Source organism: Lactuca virosa, chromosome 3 (genome assembly GCF_052849685.1).
Source record: "Lactuca virosa cultivar CGN04683 chromosome 3, Lactuca_virosa_CGN04683_v6, whole genome shotgun sequence".
Taxonomy (NCBI): Eukaryota; Viridiplantae; Streptophyta; class Magnoliopsida; order Asterales; family Asteraceae; genus Lactuca; species Lactuca virosa.
This window is the reverse complement of record NC_136428.1, coordinates 59897570-59920791: the sequence shown is the minus strand read 5'-3', so window position 1 is coordinate 59920791 and position 23222 is coordinate 59897570. Positions and strand designations below refer to the sequence as shown.

The 23222-nt window shown below is 37.4% G+C and overlaps 2 protein-coding genes across 4 annotated transcripts; both read right to left on the bottom strand.

Moving 5' to 3' along the window:
• Positions 1-480: 480 nt before the first annotated feature.
• LOC145165796 (cysteine-rich receptor-like protein kinase 2) lies at positions 481-11678 on the bottom strand. Of its 3 annotated transcripts, XM_079084691.1 has the most exons (9): positions 11528-11678; positions 10250-11113; positions 2737-3423; positions 2503-2616; positions 2258-2394; positions 1926-2136; positions 1595-1829; positions 1298-1448; positions 481-1177 (listed from the first exon to the last, which is right to left on the bottom strand). In XM_079084691.1, exons 2-9 carry the CDS (start codon positions 11049-11051, stop codon positions 836-838), a joined length of 2679 nt encoding a protein of 892 aa, XP_078940817.1. In that variant the 5' UTR covers positions 11052-11113; positions 11528-11678; the 3' UTR covers positions 481-835. The 3 variants fall into 3 exon arrangements, with proteins under 3 accessions (XP_078940817.1, XP_078940820.1, XP_078940818.1); XM_079084694.1 differs by lacking the exon at positions 11528-11678 and having other exon boundaries at positions 10303-10360; XM_079084692.1 differs by lacking the exon at positions 11528-11678 and having other exon boundaries at positions 2737-7236; positions 10250-10265.
• A 6117-nt stretch (positions 11679-17795) lies between these two features.
• On the bottom strand, positions 17796-19115 carry LOC145163568 (uncharacterized). The gene has a single exon (XM_079082397.1). It carries the CDS (start codon positions 19113-19115, stop codon positions 17796-17798), a length of 1320 nt encoding a protein of 439 aa, XP_078938523.1.
• Positions 19116-23222: the final 4107 nt, after the last annotated feature.

The following is a 23222-nucleotide window of genomic DNA, read 5'->3' as shown; positions in this document are numbered from 1 at the left end:
TATCATGTTATGGGGAGTAGGGTGCGCCAAGCCCCTCGCCAGACACGCCAAGCTCACCAAACACCACCCCCGGCGTCCGCCAAGGGATCGCTAAGCCAAAGACGTCGGTTCACCAACTAGAGGAGAGAGGAGAGTGATGGTGATGGGGGTGCACCATGTTCAAACCAAATTCCAACCATTTTTATAAAATTTATAAAATTTTTTGTTAAAAAAAGTAGCCGTTTGTTTTTTATAAAATTAAAAAATTTAAAATTTCTTCCAACCACTATAAATACACACTTAAACCTCAACATTTCACCACACAATCATTTATTAAGTTATCACATACCTTTAAGTTTTCAAAATAACTTAATCATGTGTGTATGTACATATGCATGGATGTATTTATGCACAAGTATATAAAAAATTAAAAAATCGGCTTGCACAAAAATATAATCTATTTTTGAAATCGTAAGAATTATTCATAAAACTGAAGGTAAGTTTTGTAAAAAAAAATGTCGATCTTATTAAACTAAAGTATGTTTGATAAAATTGAACAATTTAGTACTAAATGATTCAACATCTTAAAGGTTCCAATCTCTTAATGGCTCGTTCCCTAACCGCTATCAAACGCGCCAAATGCCGACCTATTCCTGAATGGTTCCACTTATAGGTTATAAACAGCCCACAACTTCTTACAAAAATATGTGATCGAGCTACAACATGAATCATATTCGCTCTTTTCCAGAAAGGGCAAAATGACGAAGTTAGCACTAATATCTATACAATCCACATGAAGTTACTAATCATTACAAATAATGATGATTATTTCTCTAAAATTTGTACAAACATATATCTACCTTGGACTAAAAGAAGTATGTGTAACAGTAGGAAGTGAAGCAGGATTATTTAATCTATGCCTAAAAGCAGGGATTTGACCAAACTCATTTGATTCTGTGTCGGTTTCAGGTATACAAGGGGGGTTCGAAGGTGAAGGTAAGGGTACAATATTTTTAGATAACATTTGTAGAGTCATAGACATGGTTGGTCTAAGTGATGGAACTTCTTGTGTGCAAAGAAGCCCTATTTGTATCACACTTCGTATCTCCTTCTTCATGCTGCTACTGGTGTCATCCTTCAACATTAAGTTTGGATCAAAAAGCTCATCCACTGTGCCTTGCTGAAAATGCCTCCATGTCTATTACATCACCAATGAAAGAATGATCAGCTACTCAAACCTTTTATATGAATTTATTGTCATACATACAAAAAGGTGTGTCTTGATGTTTATAATTAAATAAAAGACTTGGTTACTTACAATTGTAAGCAAGCTGTGAGTGTCATCTGATGTTTGTGTTCCTCTGTTTGGGATTCCAGTAATCACCTCAAGCAAAAGCACACCAAAGCTATATACATCCACCTTTTCTGTTAACTTACCATTGAGTACATACTCTGGAGCCATATATCCACTGGAAACAATAAAAGAGAATGCGTGAGAAATACATTAATTCAATTTCACAAGGAAATAGTTTGGGTGTGATGTGTGATGTATGTTGGAGAGCTTGAATGCATAGATCTTTTTTTTCAGGTTAAAATACTTGAAGGTAGTGCTTACAGTGTTCCTGCAATCCCAGTGCTGATATGATTTTTATCTTCTTGAAAGGACCTGGCTAATCCAAAATCAGCAATCTTAGCACGAAGTCTTGAATCCAACAAGATATTAGCAGCTTTTATATCCCTGTGAATGATCCTGGTTTTACTGTTTTCATGAAGGTAGGCCAAACCCTCTGCTATTCCCACTATAATATCAAATCTTTTCGCCCAGTTTAGTTCCTTACCTCTAACTGCATCTGTACAACAAGTTCATAAAGAATTAAATCCCATTCTCATCAACTCATCATGATCAAGAGGCAGAATGCCAGCAATTTAAGTATTTGAAGAATTACCGAAGATGAAATAATTGAGACTCTTGTTGGGTAGATATTCATAAATGAGAATACTTTCAGGCCCCAAACAGCTGAATCCTACCAGTTTCACCAGATTTTTGTGGTCAACACTACTAATGATGTTGACTTCATGATAGAAGTCCCCTGTTCTATGTCGCTGGTTGAAGAAAAGTCTCTTGGCAGCAATCTCTCTTCCATCTGGAAGAACTCCCTGTCACAAATTGCATTGTGTAATTAATGTCATTTGGTATCTCTAAAACAAAACAACATAAACCAAGAATCCAAATCATACATAAGAAAAACATTCATACGTTCTTTTATCAAATATATACCTTGTATACCGTTCCAAATCCGCCTTGACCAAGCTTATTCACCTCATCGAAAGAACCCGTGGCTTTCTCGATGATGGAATATTTGAAGTTCAAGTTGCTATTGTTCACCATCATCAACAATGGAGTGTCATCAGAACCTAAAATCAATGTTAAGGAAATAAAAACATTCCACAACTTGTATCAACATTGTTTTTTGCTTTCATATAGAACCTAATAATAGTCAAAGAATGAGAGACAACTCATACCTTGTCGTCTTCTTTTTGATTTATTTCTGTGCTTCCATGCATAAAAAGCAATAATACTCGCAATTAAGAATACTAGAGCAGAAGTAACAGCCATTACAATAGCTATTATTTTCCCTGCATCACCATAAACAGTAGAAATGATCAATCAACCAAAACCTCCAATATATCTTTAACAGAGCATTTATACAAATACAACCCCTGCCAAGAATAGAAAGGATCAATTAATTGACTTGCCTTTAGATAGTGTCTTGTGATCATCAGGATATAAGAAATTGGAGTCAGAATACTTGATGAAGCAACCAGCATACAATGCATACCCCTCCGACTCAGGCAAGCAGCCTAACATGGATGTAGCTGCTTTTTGCAAACAATACGCACAAGAATCTGTATCCAATGTACGCCAGCAATCAGCCATTGCATACACTGATTTATTAGCTGTCCCAGAAATAAGAGCCTGTTTTCCAGCATGGTACTCTTTACTTTTAGGTGCAGCTTCCACTGTTTGAAACACAGCCTTGGAGGCTGATTGTTCAAAGTCATTGTTTCTCCTTGTTTTATTCACACATATAACTCTGTCTTCTTGACCTGTATGCTCCTCAAAGAAGCTATAATTCTCATATCTCATGAAGCAACCAGTGAGATAAACCCGACCACCATTGCTGGGTAAGCAACCTGGAAGAGAACTACTTGCTACAGCATAGCATAAGTTGCATTCACCGGTAGAAAGATCACCATAACACTGAGCAAGTCCATAGGTCCTATCAGGCGCTGTGCCTGTAACTACTGTTCCAAATTGTGAAGTTCGCATTTTGCTGCTGATGTCGGCCATTGCCTGGATGAAGTTCTGAGTGAATTTGGTTCCGTTGTTCAGTACCTGATTTTGACAATTCCTTTGGACCACTTGGCTTTTGGCATTTCCAGCTGATGCATTTACAATTAAAAATTTAGGGTGAGATGGATGAATATATATACAAACTCCCTTGAGGAAGAAATTTTTCGTGGGTTAGTTCCCATATCAGTTTCGCCTTCAGATTTCGTCATGGGCCAGTTTGTAAGAGTTTTTCGGACTTGGCCTTATTGGCAGTTTTAGGTCAATTTTCTTGTCTTTATTATATCCCATGAATTTGTGTAACCTAATATATCTGAAAGCCATTCGGCAATATTAATACTATCACTCTCGAACGTGTTCGCCTCCTGCAGACATAGCCCATCACTCTGATCTTGTGAACCATGTAAATTAATTGTATATTATTTTCGTTTTGCATTTATTATTCTCTATGAAACCGTTTATCATTTGTTGAAGTGCTTAAACCCTAACACTCAACTACCGAAGAAATATGTTTTGAAAATTTTATTTTTTTAGGTTGTTAGCAATGTTTTTCGTTTTAATCGGTCATTTGGCTGTCTCCTAAAAAAGATACTTTGTTGTTTTGGAGGGTGAACTTACTGGATTTAAGCATTCAGTATTCTCCCATAATCTCGAGAGCTTTCATTAAGCAATATAAAATAAAACATGCTACATATAAACAGACTGAGCCTAATATTTCTAGTCTAATATCCCTACCCCTTGGATTGGGAGACTTATATTAAAAGCTCAAACTAGATCTAAACTCATAGAAAAACGAGTGTGGTAGGCCCTTTGTGAAGATGTTTGCATATTGGAGGCTAGAGGGCATGTGAAGAACCTAAAACTTGACTTGTAGCTACCTTGGCACACACGATGTGAACGTCTATCTCAATGTGTCTGGTCATTTTGATGCTGATTGGATTGGTAGGAAGGTAGACAACATTTACATTATAACAGTTTGCGATGGTAGCTTTAACAAGTGGTGACTGGAGCTCCCAAGAAGATTGTTTAGTCACAGGGTTCGATACAACATTAGCCACCCCACGGTTTTTTGCTTTAACACTTAAGCATCAAATGATTGCTTGGCATTTGCATGACCATAAGAGTAAATCATCACCAAAGAAAACAAAGTGACCGGATTAGCGGGACTTCCATTCTCATAAGCATTAGCGTATGCTAAGTCTTGCAGGTGAGTATATAATTGTAATCCATGATAAGAGTGCCTACAAGGAGTTGAGGTGTGATTCTATTGGCTCGTTGATAACATGAACATTTTTTGGACGACATATGCTAAGTCTTGCAGGTGAGTATTAGATGTTGAAGTTCCCCAAAAAGGCTACCATACAACATGGGTCATTGACCAGGTATAACACCTGGAATCAAGAAGACTAATTAAGGAAAGAAAAACTTCAATTAAGGAGCCAACTCGTCGAGTTCAAGGATGAAAACTCGACGTGTTGGAATGCTGGATCGCGCGTTTTGGAAGACCAACTCGACGAGTTGGACTGGGTTTGGGAAACCCTAAAATCGGGACTTTTCACCCTATTTAAACACCTTAACCCCTATAAGTTGACCTCATTTCCAGCCTCCAAGTCCCAAACCCTAGATCGTGTGAGCTTGTGAGCCATTTGTGAAAGAAATCTTGTGTATGTGAAGCTTGAGGAAGAAGGAGAAGCTTGAGGACTCAAGAAGGAGATTATAGATCAAGAAACTCCACTCCATTTGAAGCATTTTCTGGTAAGCAAGTCTCAAACTTGCTTAATGATTACTTAGATCTATTCACTTTCATTTTTATTGGGTTTTGGTCCAAGTAGCATGGTCCTTGGGAAATGGACGTCCCAAGTGAGTATACTTTCAGATCTAGGACCTTAAAGGGCTTTCAGCATAAAGGTGCAAACTTTATGGCCATTGAAGCCCCATGCAAGCTTTAGGATGCCATTTTGGCCTTTTAAGCTCCAAAAAGCCATGTATGGAGAGAAAGTCAGAGACTTTATGTGTTCATGAACTGTCTAGGGTCTAGATCTCAGTTTGTATGCCTTAGCTTGAAGTGTTAATGACTTTTGGATCAAGATCTAGGTCTTAAAGAGTTAGGGTTTGAGCTAAATCCATTAAGGAAGGGTATTAATGGATGAAGTTGGAAACTTTACCCTTAAAAGGACATTTTCAGTATGAATATGAAGTATGAAGCTTAGATCTGAAGGATAGGAGCTTAATCCATTAAGAAGGGCTTAACAGACTAAAGAACTCGGCGAGTTCATGAGAGAACTCAACGAGTTGTTCTTGAAATGTCCCGATTCTGAAAAGGAAAAACTCGACGAGTTGTGGGAGGACTCGACGAGTTGATGCGAAAAGTCACGATTTTGAGATTCATGAGAACTCGGCGAGTTAAAGAGCAAACTTGACGAGTTGAGTCAACTCGGAGCATTAACTTCGACTTTGATTTGGACCATTTGGACTAAAGAAGCATTATTGGGCCCTAGTTTGAGGCCTATGCGAAGGGATGGGGCCTAATTGGAAATTGGGCCATATATTGGGCTTTTATGGATATTATGGTTTTGGACCTTATTGGTTTTGGGCTTGGGTCTTAATTATGAGTCTTGTTGGGCCAGGGGTAAAATGGTCATTTTACCCCAAGTAAGGATTATGGATCATGGTTTGGAACCCAATTGCTAATTGGGTGATGTTTTGGTGTTGATAGCCCAGGGAGTTGCCAGGACAGCAACTAAAGATTTCCTGCAATGGACTTCAGCAGTATGAGGTGAGTTACCTTCCAGTATAAGTGGGTCTAAGGCACCAAGGTCGGCCCACTAGTAGGTGATTATAGTAGAGATGATTGTCTTTGTGATAATTGTCTGGTATACCACTATCTGTTATGTTTTATGTGCTAGTATGCTATGATATTATGTGATAGTGGTAGAAGAGGGTAAAATAGTCCCCGTTACTGGTCGAAAGGACCGAAGGGGTAAGCCAGCACTCAAATATGCTAGGCAGTATGTGACTTATGTGTTTATGTACTAGAATGATATATAGTAGTAATACGGGGTGAAATAGTCCCCATTACCGGTCGAAAGGACCAAAGGGGTAGGCCAACACCCAGATATGCTAGGCAGTATGTGATTATGTGTTTATAGGCTAGGATGTTATGTGGTAGTGGTAGGGGTGAAATAGTCCCCGTAACCGGCTGAAAGAGACCGAAGGGGTAGGCCGACACCCATATATGCTAGGCGGTTACCGATTGAAAGAGACCGAAGGGGTAGGCCAGCACCTAGATATGCTAGGCGGTTACCAGTTGAAAGAGACCGAAGGGGTAGGCCAGCACCCAGATATGCCTGACAGTATGTTATTTGTATGGTATGTGGTATGATGGGGGAACTCACTAAGCTTCGTGCTTACGGTTTTTAGTTTTGGTTTCAGGTATTTTTTTTTCAAAAGGAAAGGAGCCGGCAGGATCGCAACGCATCACACTATGATTTCCGCATTATGAGATCTTTGGGAGTTGTACTCTGATAATACTTTTCTATGACATGTTTTAGTTATTTGAAATACTGATTTTTTATTATGAAATGAGTTAACACTATGGATGTTTCAGACTACTGGTTTTATACTTACTTAATTAAAAATAAAATTTTTGGCTATGAATTTTGGGATGTTTCACCAGGGATGCCATGAGTCGAGTTTGGATTAAGTATCCATAGAGGCATAGAAGTATAGTTGGTATTGCAATTTAGCAGATTGACATGTTATTTGAGGATGTTAGTAGCATAGGCATATTGGCTTTGACAAAGGAAGAAACCTTTGTTTGCTTCGCTTAGCGGACTGTCAAGAATATAACCGAGAGAACCCAAATCAGTCATGGAAAATTATTTGTTGAATGATGTGATATATACCTGCAGGAGAGCGGAAGTGGATGCAATGAGTAAAATATCCTAAACACAAAGCAATAGGCATGCCAAAGACTGTCCTCAATAAAAAATAATGGGAAGGGGAATCTAATTTTCTTTTTTGGGACCCTATATGTGTGAAATACCAAGACCATGCACTTGATGTACATATAAACCTTTCTGCATGCGACATACAAAGTCGATGTGTGTTACTATTGGAAGAGTGTCCACAGTCACAACAGTTGATAATATTACTATTAATCGTGGGGTCCTTTTGGGTTATACACAAAGACAAAAATAAGAAACTAATGACACGAGAATATTATTGGGGTCTAGTTTGTTAATTAATTAAAGATTTAATTAATTAATAAGAAACTTGTATACTTAAGGGGTTTAAAGTGTAAAGATTTCAAAGTCAAATCTTTTAGGATAACTATCAAACTTAGGATAATTACGTAGTGACAAAGTAATTATCACTAAGAGTTCAAAAAGACAAAAACCCTTCCATATAAATAGAAGGGTCTATGGCCAGATTTTAAGATGAGTTTTTCACAAACCCTAACCTAAAAATTAACAGCCACTATTTATTCTTGAAACCCTCACTTTTCTCGATAGATATGGCGCGTCCGCAACGCAATTCAGATTCAAAGTTTGCGTTCAAGGTGTTCACTGCTTGGGTGATGTCAGAGGTTGTTGATATGTTCCTTGGGTGCGACTACGAAATAGGAGCTCTATGTTAAGCTCTTAGCACTCTCCTTCCATCAAGATTCATGAAGTGTACAAGGGACTACAAGGGTATGTGTTTCTAGATTCTTCTTGTTTATTTAGTTACAATAATAGATCTGGCTGAACATGGATCCGTTTTGGCTTATGAGGTTATTGTTTTATTGCTTCTGTTGTGAACCTTTTTTTAGGGTGTGAAGACTTTATCAAATTCAAGGAGCACTTGGAAACATGTGTGAGCACCAGAGATCACGAGTGAGCATCAAGAATCACAAGTGAGCATCATGAATCACGAGTGAGCATCATGAATCACGAGTGAGCATCAGGGATCACAAGTTGAAGATGCTCAAGAAGGATGCTCATCGGTTGAAGATGCTCAAGGAGGAGGCTCGTTGATTGTCCCTACTGATCTGATAAGAACCAAAAGATTTGCAAAACAACAATCACTCAAAGATAATAATCATAGATTAAAGTATTCCCAACATTTGTGAGGGGGAGCATGGAAGAGATTAACATGCTATTGACACAAGTCAATAAATCTTGGCAGATCTAAGAGTTTCATAGAGATTGAACCTGGCGAACAGTTTGCCTACCTAAATAGCTTTTTGGTGTGATTTCGGCTAATCCACTTTGCATCTTGAAGTGAAATATGGATCCTAGTCTTATTTAAATGATTTTGTATTGAATGATGTCTATAATAAACAAAATTTGTCCACCAAAATTTTTACTGTTATAAAACTTCTAAAAGGATAAGCTAATTTGGGCTACTCGATATTAACCAAATTCGTGACTTGAGAAAAGTTCTTGTGTACGAAAAGAGTAAATAAACCCTAAATGAAGCTCTTCCTGAGGTTCCTCTAGCTATTGAGTCATAAGTTGTAGGAAGGAACAGACGGTAAATGTAAGTTGTACACTAACATATTGAAGTAAAATGGAATTTCATTAAGTTCAAAGTTGACTATGGTTTTCATAATCAATTAGCTGAAATGTATATATAATCAGTGCACTCTGATTTTGATACGAACAACTTTGAAATGTCCATGAAAAAGTTGCATGGCATGCTGAGGGCCTTTTGGAACTAACATGGCCAATCATAGAAACTCCAACTTAAAATGCTCCTAAATTTGCTATAATGAAATAAAATGTCAAGAAACAGAAAGCCAGTTGCCAATGGACAAAGGCGGTTAGAGTTAGTATACCTAATTCCGACCCCAACGCCAAGGACAAAACGAAGGCTGAGACATATTCTGATAGGCTATTTGTTTCAAAAACAAGAAAAGGACTAAGAAATCATAAATGCTTAGTATATCTGAAAGAATTGAGAAGCTACAAGCCAAAAAGTATGACACAATCACATATACAAATCCATTATATCATTGGAACATTACTTCTGTCTCTTAAGTTATTCAAGATAAAAAACTGATATTTGCAAGAATGTGCAGTGACTAAAGGGAAGTAAAAGACTGAAACATGGAGAAGATAATTTGATCATGGATACTGAGCCCTTGCTACTATGTTAGAAATTTAGGGTAAATCGATTGTTTGGAATCCACTGAAAATCATGAAAAACTTTCAAATTGAAGTATTCGATTGTACAAATTGAAAGTTCAATTGGATAAAATTCAGTGGTTTCGAACAAAGAGAATGATGGAATATTATGTTCTTAATTGTACCAGAACTAGGACCAAAAACGGGTATTATCCCTTGTCTGAAAACTGGCATAAAAAACTGTCACAAAACAGTACAAACATCAACTAACCGACACAAAACTATCACAAAATTGGGTTTCAGGAAAAAGGTAAAAACTATCACCCTTTGAACCCCGCTACCAGGGGCGCTGCCCCAAACCCCTGTCGGTTCATTTGTTACTTAAATTGTGTTTTGGTGTTATTTGTTACTTTCCACGCATTTTGTAACAACAAACATTATTTTGGACTTTAGTACCTCATTTCTACATGATTAAACTTTTAAATATGTTGAGACATTTAAAAATGGAAGTCCTATGATAGATTTTAGGATAGCCCATGCCAGGGATGTTTCACATGCGTCTAACTAGAACCTATACAATAATATACAAACTAATAGAACTTTGAGGAAGAACCCAAATTTATCAACTCTTGGAACACCTTAAAATTAGCATGTTGGTTGGGTGGGTGAATTTTGATATAAACAGCCTCAAATCAGCAACTTCTTAGTTCCTTATAACTCCTCAAAATTAAGAGCTTTGGTATGAAGAATCTCAAAATCAACTATTTTGGTATAAATCAACTAAAATACAGAAAGAAACTGCAATTACCTCCATTATTACCCCTGGTTGGGTCAGCATTGAGAAAATTGGTAGTAGAATACCTCATAAAACATCCGGTGTGGAGTGCACGTCCCTCAGACCAAGGCAAGCATCGAAAGATCGATGCAGATGCTTTCTCCAAACATTTTGAACAAGAACTCTCATTCAAAGTCCCCCAGCAGTCTGCCAGCACATATGTAGACTCATTTGTTGTCCCCGAAAATGCCACCTTCCGTGCAAAGTAGTCCCTGTTTCTTGGTGCATCCCTTGCAGCATCTGATATGGCCTGCTTTGCTGAATCCAAAGATCCACCAAACATTGTTGTATTCCCACATATTACTGTGTCGTCTGCTCCTGCATACTCCTCATAGAAGAAGTAGTTCTCTGTTCGCATGAAGCAGCCATCAAGAAAAATTTGGCCCCCGTTATTAGGAAAGCAACTGGGAAGAACTGTACGTGCTTCCGCATAGCATAGGATACAATCTTCTGTAGAAAGATCGCCATAGCATTCAGCTAATCCATAGTTACTATTATCTCCCGTGCCTGTAAGTGCTGTTCCTTGGTGTGTAGTTTGGATTTGGGTGCTAATTTTCTCCATTGTCTTGACAAAGTTCGGAATGTATTGTGTTTGATTGTTCGTAAGCTGCTGAGAACATGTTATTCTAATGACTTGAGATCTGGAATCCCCCTCTGATCTATCTACCACAAGTAGAAAGTTGATAAGAAAGATAAAAGCAGATGCCATCTGTACTGATCCTTCCATCTTTATAAGGGTGAAGATCCTCACATGTTTCAGTGGTTTGATATGCATTCTGGACTGTTTCCTTGTTTGTTTGGATCTGTAGTGGTGATTTCTTTTTTCCTGCTAGCCAACTGTTTAACCAAACTTCATCATCAGATAATGACATGGACATAACAGATGATTATACATTATCCGAGCTACGAAAATCAAATAGATGGACTCCTACAATGACATTGTACAACACATAAATATAGCTGAATTATAACACATCTATATTCTATGTTAAACATATTTATAAATCAAGTGACCAAGCCCTAAGCATTATCATATCGATGGCAACTTTATGTTCTTATTCCATTTTAATCAAATAATTCTATCAATTTTGAAGTTCACAATTAGCAGTCTTACGCAAAATGACTAGTGATCAGAAGAATCGAACAGCTAATAATCAATATTGTTAAAATCAAATCGATTCAAAATCATCATACTCATATAACAAAGAGCTTATTCAATCGAAATATATACTTGAACTTGGGCATTCTTACCTATTATGTGCAGGTAGTTGATCTCGATTGTTGTGGTTGCCTTTCGGTTTTCGGTAAAGAGATCGAAGAAGAGCTTCTAGTGAGTGACTTTGATATATTAAAACTGAAAAGTCTTACAATGGGCATGTGGACCGCCTTGAAATTCAAAGTTCTCTGGCCCTAACACCGAACAACACGTAAGCAAATTCTTTTACATTACTTTATGTTTTCCATTTTATTAATGATAAAGGGACGTTTGCATTGCTTATTTAAATAGCGGGTGTTGCTAATCACACCAATGACCAACGAATAATAGGTCAATTTAAATCATTACCTCCTGCAACAACCGATTTATTAAATCAATATATTCCAATTCAATAATATGAATTAATTTTACATTTATGGTCCCTCATTTTATATTTTAATTTCAGTTTTAATCCTTTTCTTTTTTAGTATAAATAATTTACTTTGTATACACCAGGCCGTACATTTGCAATATAAATAAATTTTACATTAGGTCCCTGATTGATTTCAGTTTAAATTATTTTCTTTTTTAATACAATTAATCTAGTTATATATATAAAACGCCCTTACATTTCCGTCATGGTTACATCGTGTCCCCGGCAATGACACCGATTTGTTAACACATTGTCGCAGACGTATTAAGTAAATACAATTTCACTGTTGGTTGCACTAATGGATAGCACGGGGAACTAGGGTCGAATCCTCAGGGATACATCCTAACGGTCAATGCATTTTTGCATCATGTACATTCTAGCAAAAAAAACAGAAATTATAAAAGGGGGTTTTTGAATTAAACTAAAAACTAAAAATTGCAATAAAAATAAATTAAATAAAACTCAATAATAAAAACGATTTCAACTCTGCTGCGATTTTCCTAATCATGCAATCAGCTCAGATCTGGTTATTTATAATGTGTTCTATCTAAGCTGGTGTAACGCCCGCAGATTCCGGCTAGTCAATTTAGAGACAATCAGCGTCAAAAATAAATTTTTTTTGATATAAGATTATTTAAAATCAATAATCTTGACCAAGTTATAGTATATGTCACAAGGGTTCCGTACATATAAAGAACGCTGAAATCCGAGTTATAACGAAGAAGTTATGACCCGTCGAAGTTTTACGACAAAACCGGCACGACACCGGGAATCGTAAAAAGTGAATTTACGATAAAATACTTTCTAACCTTAGTAATCTAAACGAAAGTCGTAGTATATGTCAAACCGAGAGTATGCATAAAAAGAACGTCCAAATCTGACTTCGTATGATGAAGTTATAATTTTTCTAAGATTTAGCATAGCAGTGCACAGCCCGAAATTCGAACTTTAGATCGGTCGATTTTTAACCAAAACAGTCTAAACGAGAATTGAAGATCTCGTTAATAGGAGCTCAACGATAAAAATACAGTCGAAAACGGAGCTCGTATGTGAAAGATATGAATGAAACTTAGTCCCTACTCTTCGAGCGCGATAAATTCGATACAGTTTTGCAAATCGGAGATAGAATGAGAATTGGTCGACGAGGTCTAAATGAAAGTTGTAGTACTCGTAAATACCAACGCGTGGATATAAAGAACGTAGAAAACGGAACTCGTACGCGGAAGATACGGATGAAATTTAGGGTCTACTCTACGATAAAACCCCTATAAATAAGAGATGAACTCTTCATATTTTCTTCACACCATAAACCTTTCTTTCTCTCTCTAACTTCTCTCTAGACTCCCAAACCCCCTCTAAATCCCTAGTAACCTCAAGTTGCTAGAGAAAAGACCCGTAGCGCCCGAAGGCTCAGAGAAAAAGAGCTTTTCGGCTCAGAAGCTCTGCTCCAGCGGTACCCGATTTTTTAGCAAAACCCGCTGTAAGTGAGATACGTCTACCCTACTTTAAATATAGATTATATTTAAATATAATAACGTTATTATGAACCTATAAATAATATTTATCAGTGATTCAAAGTCGTTATACTGATTGATCTACTTACGGGGATGATGTCTAGGTTGTGATTTAGTGAGGTGTTTAAAGTGAGATTTCCAAACAGTATACTTCGTATACCAAACGGGCCCTACCTTCGATATGATCCTACCTGGTTGTTCCTTACTTGATAGATCATGAAGTAGACTCCGAGGTAATGACGAATCTATACTAATAATTACTCGCAATAAATATTAGACTAAAATCTAGTGGTAATAATACTAGGTTTCGTCGAAGGAAATTATATTGTTAAGAAGCGAAGCACTGTCCGAGTTTGGAATCATCACTTTAACAAGTGAGTGCATAGTTGCTTTCATCTTACACATAGATATGAAGTGTTTTATATAAATTACGTGCTATGTGTGCATATAACCTGTATACTTGCTATCTATGTTGGATGAACGATTTTATACATGTTTTAAATAATTTAAACTGTATATGTATTTTATATCTACGAATATGTTGGGTAAAACATGGGTAGATGAATGATGAGAGATGAAAGATGATATGAGTGAACATTGGCAGCTATAGACTTAGTGCCTAACAAATAACATCGGCAGCTATGGACTTAGTGCCTATTGAATAAACGTTGGTAGCTATGGACTTAGTACATGTTAGATAAACGTTGGTAGCTATGGACTTAGTACCTGTTAGATAAACGTTGGTAGCTATGGACTTAGTACCTATTAGATAAACACCGGTAGCTGTGGATTTAGTACCCCGATGAATGAACTTCAGCAACTATGGAATTAGTGCTTTACGAACGAGCATTGGCAGCTATGGACTTAGTGTCTGTCATATAAACCCTGAAAGCAATGGACTTCGGAATGAACGAATGCAGGATAGATGACTCTTAGGGTAGACCTTAAGAGTAAGGAAGATAATGGGGATGGGTAATTGGGTTGATTGTTTGATGTTTAAACATAATAAATAAATTATTGTGGGTTGAAAACCCTATGTACTCACCAGGTTTCCCAACCTGACCCACTCAAGCTTATTTGTATCACAGGTGTCGATATGAAGTTACATTACACTGAGAGATTAAAGAGATGTAATCACTAGTGTAAATGAATGTAAGTTCTGTTTATGCTTATGTTTATGTATTAACAATGACATCCCAAATGTTTTAAAATGAATAAAAATACATTTCTTCGGAAATGCTTTGATAACGTATTTATCATGTTTTACTGGGAACAAATTCCGCAACATTTTTATCAAAAGAAGTACTCTGATTTTTATAAACCATAAACAAAATCGGTCTTTTCTGGCCGTGAAAAATGGGGATGTCACAGCTGGTACCGAGAAAAACTAACAAGCTAACAAACTAACAAGCTCTAGTATAATCTCTTTTACCTAGTTAAATTAACCAAAAAAGCTCTTCAGTTAACTCTAACTTTTTACCGTCTAATAAAACAAGCTCTTAATTAAGATCAGAAAAGTTGCATTAAGTTCTGTGTAAACTTCCCAGCAATACCCAATACTTCTCACAAGCTCGGAAGCGTAAAGATATGAAATTTCACTTTATATCATAGTTAAATCCCAAACACGGAACCAATCTGATACTTGTTTGATGTAGATTGAACTACAGAAATAGACAATTTGTCAAGTGTATTGTCAAACACTTTGTAAACTCGTGATACTTTACGTGTATCGAACGTGAGATGCTCGGATTTGAAGATGACAGTCTTCAGACTCTTTTTATTAATCAAAACAGAACATCCACATTACAAATAAAGGTGCAGGTATTTAAAGACTCTTAAACGTAAACCTACTAGAACTCTAATACTTTTGACACAAGGAAACAAAACAAATAAATAAGGAAAGAAAATAAAAAAAGACTCAACATTAAGGAAACTTATTAACCAATTACTTGGGCTCTACCCTTTCTCTTTGTGGTTACGGACCAGCTGTACCATAACCACCTCATCATTCTCCCCAGGTTGAACGAAACTCGACCTTGAGTTCATGGTAGGATATAAATGATCATCAGGATGAAATGCGGTTAAATCGGAGACATTAAAGGTAGAGGAGATGGAAAGATCATCAGGTAAGTCGATAATATAAGCATTGTTATTGATGCGCTTTAGGACTTTGCAAGGTCCAATCTTCTTCATCTTCAACTTGTTGTACGTACCAACCGGAAAACGTTCCTTGCGTAAGTGCACCATTACTAAATCGCCCTCATGAAACAGCTTTTCCCTTCTACTCTTGTCACGTGCATACTTATATGTAGCATTAGTAGTTGCAAGTTTATTCTTAACTTCAAATTGTATTGCTTCCATTTTCTGAGCGAAATTTTCGGCAACAAGACTATGGCCTGGAAACTTTGGAAGCGCAATAAGATCAACAGCATGCTTAGGAGGGCGCTGGTAAACGATTTGGAACGCGAATTTGCCCGTGGATCTATTGATCATGTTATTAAAAGCGAACTCAGCAGGCGCTAAGAACTGATCCCATTGCTTTGGTCGATCCCCACAAAGACATCTAATCAAATTACCTAGAGTCTTGTTAACAACTTCTGTCTGACCGTCTGTTTGTGGATGAAAAGAGGTACTAAACTGAAGAGCGGTTTGAAACAGGCGCCATAATGTCCTCCAAAAATGACTTAAAAATTTAGTGTCACGATCAGAAGTGATGGTGGAAGGAACACCATGTAAGCGTACCACCACGCGAAAAAACAACATCGCAATATGAGAAGCGTCATTCGTCTTTTTGCAAGGAATAAAATGCGCCATCTTAGAAAAACGATCCACCACCACAAAGACGGAATCGTTACCCCGAACGGTCTTAGGCAATACTAACACGAAGTCCATGGAGATGTCTTCCCAGGGACCATCGGGAATGGGAAGAGGAGTGTATAAACCGGTATTCTGAGCTTGACCCTTGGCAGTTTGACAAACAATACATTTAGCGATATATCGCCCGACATCACGACGTAACTGCGGCCAATAGTAATGTTCCTCTAGTAAGGCGAACGTCTTGTCTCGTCCAAAAAGTCCTCCCAAACCACCGCCATGCAACTCCTTAATAAGTTCCTCACGTAAAGAAGTGCGAGGAATACACAGACGATTACTGTAGAAAAGATAGCCATCAACTTTCAGCATGGGATGTTGTATCGGATTGTTCCAAATGTCCTTAAAATCTTCATCATCGGCATAAAATTCTTTTAAGTGGTCAAACCCAATAATACTTGATTTCAAGGTGACCAACAAAGCAGCTCGTCGACTTAAAGCATCTGCCACCTTATTTTGCTCCCCGAATTTATGTTTCAAAACAAAAGAAAAATGTTGAAGATACGAAATCCAACGTCCATACATACGATTAATTTTCTGTTGGTTGTTAAAATATTTTAACGCTTGATGATCGGTAAAAAGAACAAACTCTTTGTGAAAAAGATATTGCTCCCAGTGCTGAATAGAACGATAAATTGCGTAAAATTCCAATTCATAAATGGACCACTTTTGTCTTGCCTCGCTAAGCTTTTCACTAAAAAACGCAACAGACTTGTTTTCTTGTGACAAGACAGCCCCAATGCCAACAATAGAGGCGTCACATTCGATCGTAAAAACTTTATCGAAATTTGGCAAGGCTAATAGGGGAGCGGTAGTTAACTTTTCCTTGATAATGGCAAAACTTCGAGTGGCCTCCTCGCCCCACTGGAACTGTCCTTTCTTCATGCATTGTGTAATTGGTGCCATGATTGAGCTAAAGTTGTGAACAAATCATCGATAAAAAGTGGCGAGGCCATGAAAGCTGTGAACCTCACTAATAGTGCGTGGAATTAGCCAATCTTGAATAGCTCGAATTTTCTCATCATCAACGCGGATCCCAGAAGTCGTAATCATGAAACCCAAAAATAATAAATGATCAGTAAGGAAAGTACATTTCTTAAGATTTAGATATAGCTTGTTGTCGGCCAGGGCAGAAAGAACTACTCGTAAATGTAGCAAATGATCGGCTTCTGATTTACTATAAATGAGTATATCGTCAAAATAAACTACCACAAAAGAACCGAGAAAATGTTTGAGGACCTGATTCATTAAACGCGAGAAAGTGCTCGGAGCATTAGACAAACCAAATGGCATGACCAACCATTCGTATAATCCATCCTTCGTTTTGAATGCCGTTTTCCATTCGTCGCCCGGCCGAATACGAATTTGGTGATAGCCGCTACGGAGATAAAGCTTGGAAAATAGTTGTGAACCTTCCAACATATCGAGCATGTCGTTGAGACGCGGGATGGGAAAACGATAAGCCACAGTAATTTTATTAATAGCTCGACTATCAACACACATGCGTCAAATCCCGTCTTTCTTGGGAACTAACAAAGCTGGAACAACGCAAGGGCTCATGCTTTCACGAATTAGTCCTTTTTGTAATAAATCTTCCACTTTTCCCTGTAAAATAGAATTTTCTTTGGGGCTCATTCTATAATGCGCAAGGTTTGGTAGTTTTGCTCCGGGTACAAAGTCGATGTGATGTTGTATATCACGCATGGGGGGTAACTCGGGAGGGAGCTCTTGAGGAATGAGTGATTTAAATTCCGTCATCATAGGTACTAATTTCTCAGGGATGTTACTGGTTACTCCTTCCTGAACTGAACCGGTGGCTACTATCGCAAGGATGACGGACTCGCCTTTTATCTCCTCCTCAAAATCACGCCTAGTCATTATGATCAGATCGTTGTGCGTGGGTTCTTGTGTGACAGGAGTGTGTTTGTGTGACTCGAGTAATGGAACCAGGGTTAGACGAACACCATTAACATTAAATGAATAGGTATTGTCTTTCCCCTTGTGTACAACATTAACATCGAATTCCCATGGTCTTCCTAACAACAAGTGACATGCATCCATGTCAAGTATATCAAAAAGTACCTCATCTTTGTAGCTACCGATTGAAAACGGTACTTTACATTGCTCGGTGACTCGAATCTCACCTATGGATTTAATCCATCCAATTTTATAAGGACGAGGATGTTTTACTGTTGCTAGTTTAAGTTGATCGACTATAGTGCGAGATACAATGTTCTCGGTACTACCGCTATCGATGATCACGTTAAAAACCTTTTGATGAACTAAACATCGAGTACGAAACAGGTTGTGGCGTTGTGTAGGTGTCTCGGGGAGTTTAGGAGCTAATAGTATGCGGCGTACAATGCATGTCTTGGAGGTATGCTCGCCCCATGATGTTTCTTCTTCGGCATAACACAATTCTGCCACCGTCTCCTCATTGTCACTACCAATGGAGTCGTTGATTTCGTCCACTTCCTTAGTTGCGAGATTGACTTTAGTTGTGGATGCCCTGCAATCACTGGAACGATGGCCTGTGATCCCACATTTGAAACACTTACCAGCTAAGGGTCGTGCGTAAGGGTTGGATGGTTTTACAGTAGAAGAGGATGTGACGGTCTTCCCTTTGTCTGGGGCGGGCTCTTTGACATGGGCTAGACTGTTTTCGGTGGACTGGGAGGCTTGAAGTGTTGGGATGGTGTTGGTGAGTGCTCTGGTTCGATTATTAGCCCAAGAACGAGAGTTTTTACTGATTTGGGCTTCAGCTCTTGTGGCTAAATTGTAGGCTTCGTCTAGGGTGTATACTGGCACAAGTGAGATACGATCCATGATATTGGATCTCAATCCATTCGTATACCTCAATACCTGTTTGGGACTCCGTCTACGCTAGATCATTCCGAGAAGAAAGGCGGCGGAATTCCGCCGTGTAAGCCTCCACAGTTCGATCTCCCTGTACACAATTTTGAAGAAGGTTAAAAAGGACCTGGTCGTGATTCGGGGGTAAGTATATTTTCCTCAATTCTCTTTCCATGCGCTCCCAAGTTGAGATTGGAAGTTTCCCTTGCCTCTCACGATTCGACTGTAAGTGTTTCCACCATGCTTGTGCTCCCCCCTTTAACTTATACGCCACAAGAGTAACTCGTTTGTCGTTGGGGATTTCATAGAACGAGAAAAAGTTTTCTAATTCAGACATCCAATCGAGGAATGTCTTGATGTCCATTGAGCCATTGAAGGATGGAACGTCCTTGGCTCGTTGTCGATAATCAAAATTATGGTTATCACGTCGCCGACCATGTCTGCCGCCTCCAACTTCCTCATCACCTGTATCCTCCTCGAGGTCGGAGTCTTCCCCGTTCCGTCCCTGTTCCTGTTGATGGAGTCGATCGGCTGCACGATTTCTGGGTTGGAATGCGATGCGATTGAGTTGTTGCACGGGTGGGATGTTGCGATTAGGAGGTTGATTATTGACCTGTGCTGCTGGTTGTTCCTGGGGAGCAGGAATTCGAGTCGTAAGGGTCGTAAGTGTGGCAGTAATTTGTTGAAGTGTTAACCGGACCTCTCGGAGGGTTTGCTCCACATGATCGATCCGTTCAGGGTCATGTTGTCCGTCACCTGGTGCCATGGATTCGCTGGGCTCTGATACCACCTGATGTAGATTGAACTACAGAAATAGACAATTTGTGAAGTGTATTGTCAAACACTTTGTAAACTCGTGATACTTTACGTGTATCGAACGTGAGATGCTCGGATTTGAAGATGACAGTCTTCAGACTCTTTTTATTAATCAAAACAGAACATCCACATTACAAATAAAGGTGCAGGTATTTAAAGACTCTTAAACGTAAACCTACTAGAACTCTAAGACTTTTGACACAAGGAAACAAAACAAATAAATAAGGAAAGAAAATAAAAAAAAGACTCAACATTAAGGAAACTTATTAACCAATTACTTGGGCTCTACGCTTTCTCTTTGTTGTTACGGACCAGCTGTACCATAGCCACCTCATCATTGTTACTTATTACCAGTTGACAAGAACAATTACGGATTCTATTAACTAATTAACTGGATTGATAAAACCCTAGCTAGGTGATCAGACTAACAAGAATTAAAAATCAAACGTTCATTAACAAGGATAAAGTTGGAAACTTTATCCACTTGGACCATAGAATGGACCAGATTTGGGCTTTGGAGCCTTTAGGATCAAGGAAATTGACTTAATCCATTAAGATGTTGGGAGCCCAGTGCCCACGGCGTGGCCAAGGTCTCCACGGCGTGGAGTATAGGCTGAGAATCAACTGTTTTGTTATTTAGTGGCCACGGTGTGGCCAAGGATGGCCACGGCGTGGCGACCTGCTATAGTTGACTTTGACTTTGACCAAGTTTGACATAGGGTTATTTTGCATATTTTGAGTTGTATTTGAGAATTTGTCACTATTTGATGGATAGGTGACCAGTAGAGCTGATATTCAGAGCCGTGTCCGGTTCAACGATCATTTCAGACTGAGAGTTGACTTTCCTCACTATTCTTGTGGGTTGAAGGAACCAATGTCGTCCCATTAGTTTATGTATCTGGGTATATAGGATGTTGCTATGCAGTAGTGATATGTAGATATGTCTTTTAGTCTATTGACTGGTTATATGATTATATGTTGCTGGATATATGTTATTTGTTACATATATGTCGACATAGTATGTAGGGTTGAGACTGTACTTCTCAGTGTTGTCAGTCAACAGACCGGGGCATTCCAACTGTAAGGTTGTGGGTCGTGGGTAATCCAACTAGGAGGTTGTGGACCCGTTATGGATTGGGCAAGCCAACCAGAATTTTATGGGTCGGGGCATTCCAACCGTAAGGTTGTGAGCCATGGGTAATCCAACCAGGAGGTTGTGGATCCGATATTTGTTTGGTTATATGTTTATGTGGTGGTACTTTGGGAGAACTCACTAAGTTTTGGCTTACAGTTTCAGTTTATTGTTTCAGGTACTTCAAATGACCGTGGTAAGGCGAAGGCATGATCGTGCACATCCTTCGGATTTATGTTATTTGGATTTTGGGGATACTCTGATTACTAAAATACACTTTTGAAACAATGGTTTTGTAAACAATTATGGTTTTGGGTTGTTTTTGGAAAATTTAAATTTACCCTGATTTTTGAGATGTCACAAATGTGCAAATACGAATTCTTTGTGAATTGAACATTCTTTGTGAACTGATGTTATTGGTTCAAAGATGAAAGTTTGTTTCTATTTATGCGTATCGTCCCAAACTTTAATGCTTTTTTGATGATTTGATCAGTTGCAAAAATAAGGAAAAAAAGTTGATTTCTAGCAATGTACTTTGTAAGTACATTGATGAAAAAATGCAAATATTGTTGGTTAAAAGAGATGATCTGATCAGTTGCAAAAATAAAAATAAAAATTGATTTCTAGCAATGTACTTTGCAAGTACATTGCTAAAAAATGTTTTTTGTTGTTGGATAAAAAAGATGATTTGGTCCGTTGCAAAAATAAGAAAAAAAATGTTGATTTATAGCAATATACTTTGTAAGCGCATTGTTAAAAAATGTTAAAATTGTTGGTTAAAAAATATGATCTGATTAGTTGCAAAAATAAGGGAAAAAAAGTTGATTTATAGAAATGTAATTTGTAAACACTTTGCTAAAAAGCAAAATGGTTTGTTAAAAGACGACCTGAAAAATGTTACAAAAGAAATAAAATTTGATTTGTTATAGCAATATACTTTGTAAATACATTGCTAAAAGGTAAAATTGTTTGTTAAAAAGATGACATGATCATTAACTTAATAAGGAAAACAATTGCTTTCTCCAATTTTCTCAACTAGTTCATTCTTTTTGCATTAACTTAAACATAAATACACAAATTGATTGCAATGTGGTTTTGTGATGTGTTAGGTACATACCCAGCGAAAAGAACTTGACTTCTACATGAAAAACCTTAAGAAGAATGTAGGAAAGAGTTCATTTTCATATAGACAATCACACTTATAAGTTATAACATATTGTATGAATGTGATAAGGAATCTATCTGTTCAGGCATATTAGAATTGACATTCTTATTATGGCATTCATAACAGTTGACATAAATTGTGAAACCTGATAGTTGGAGTAGCTAATGGGGGATGTAATATGTAATAACAAGTTAATTACAAGGTTGCAAATAGTAACAAAAAAAAAACAAAACAAAACTCTTAACCCGTGCATAGCGTGGACCCTCTTTCTAGTTATTATTATTATTATTATTATTATTATTATTATTATTATCTTTTTTTAATAAATATCAAAATCTATTAAATACCTTCTTTTTATTCATTTACTTTTTTATATTACCCCTTTTTAAAATTGTTAATTCATATAAACTAATATTTGAACATTTATTTATTTATATATTTCACTTATATTTCTAATTGTATAATCATCATTTTTATTTGCTAAAACCTTTTATAAATAATAAAACAAAAACGTTACACATCTCAAGAAGTTATATTATTAAAAAAAAGTGTCAAAATGTCATCATAACGAAGAATCTATTCAAGTGGAGCAAAATATATTCTATAATAATACTATAAAATTTGATATTATTGAAAGGACCATAGAGAAGGTGTAACTTTGAATGTGAACGGAGTTGATGAAGTTGTAACCATAATCCAATGATGAACATATAGAATGGATAACTACAATATGAAACCATGCATATTGATGAGGTAATGAGCTGTGTGTGAGCACTTATTGAGTTTTTTAAAGACTATGAAGAGCATGGGTTTAAAAAGACTTTGAAATGTTTTGGAGCTATAGCTTCTAATTTAGGAATTGATCTGGTGTTTGTTGAAAAAATAATAAAAGAATAACTAAAAAAACTTTTTGATAAAAGTAACGTTGAGTCATCGAAACTAATACATTCACCTCAAGAATCATTCA

Excerpts from the sequence above, each read along its gene's own strand:
- LOC145165796 (XM_079084691.1), bottom strand. The coding sequence starts at position 11,051 with ATGCATATCAAACCACTGAAACATGTGAGGATCTTCACCCTTATAAAG. Across the intron at positions 2,137-2,257 it reads GATTTGGAACGGTATACAAG|GGAGTTCTTCCAGATGGAAG; the intron begins GTATATATTTGA and ends AATTTGTGACAG. Across the intron at positions 1,449-1,594 it reads ACTGGGATTGCAGGAACACT|TGGATATATGGCTCCAGAGT; the intron begins GTAAGCACTACC and ends TATTGTTTCCAG.
- LOC145163568 (XM_079082397.1), bottom strand. The coding sequence starts at position 19,115 with ATGGATCGTATCTCACTTGTGCCAGTATACACCCTAGACGAAGCCTAC.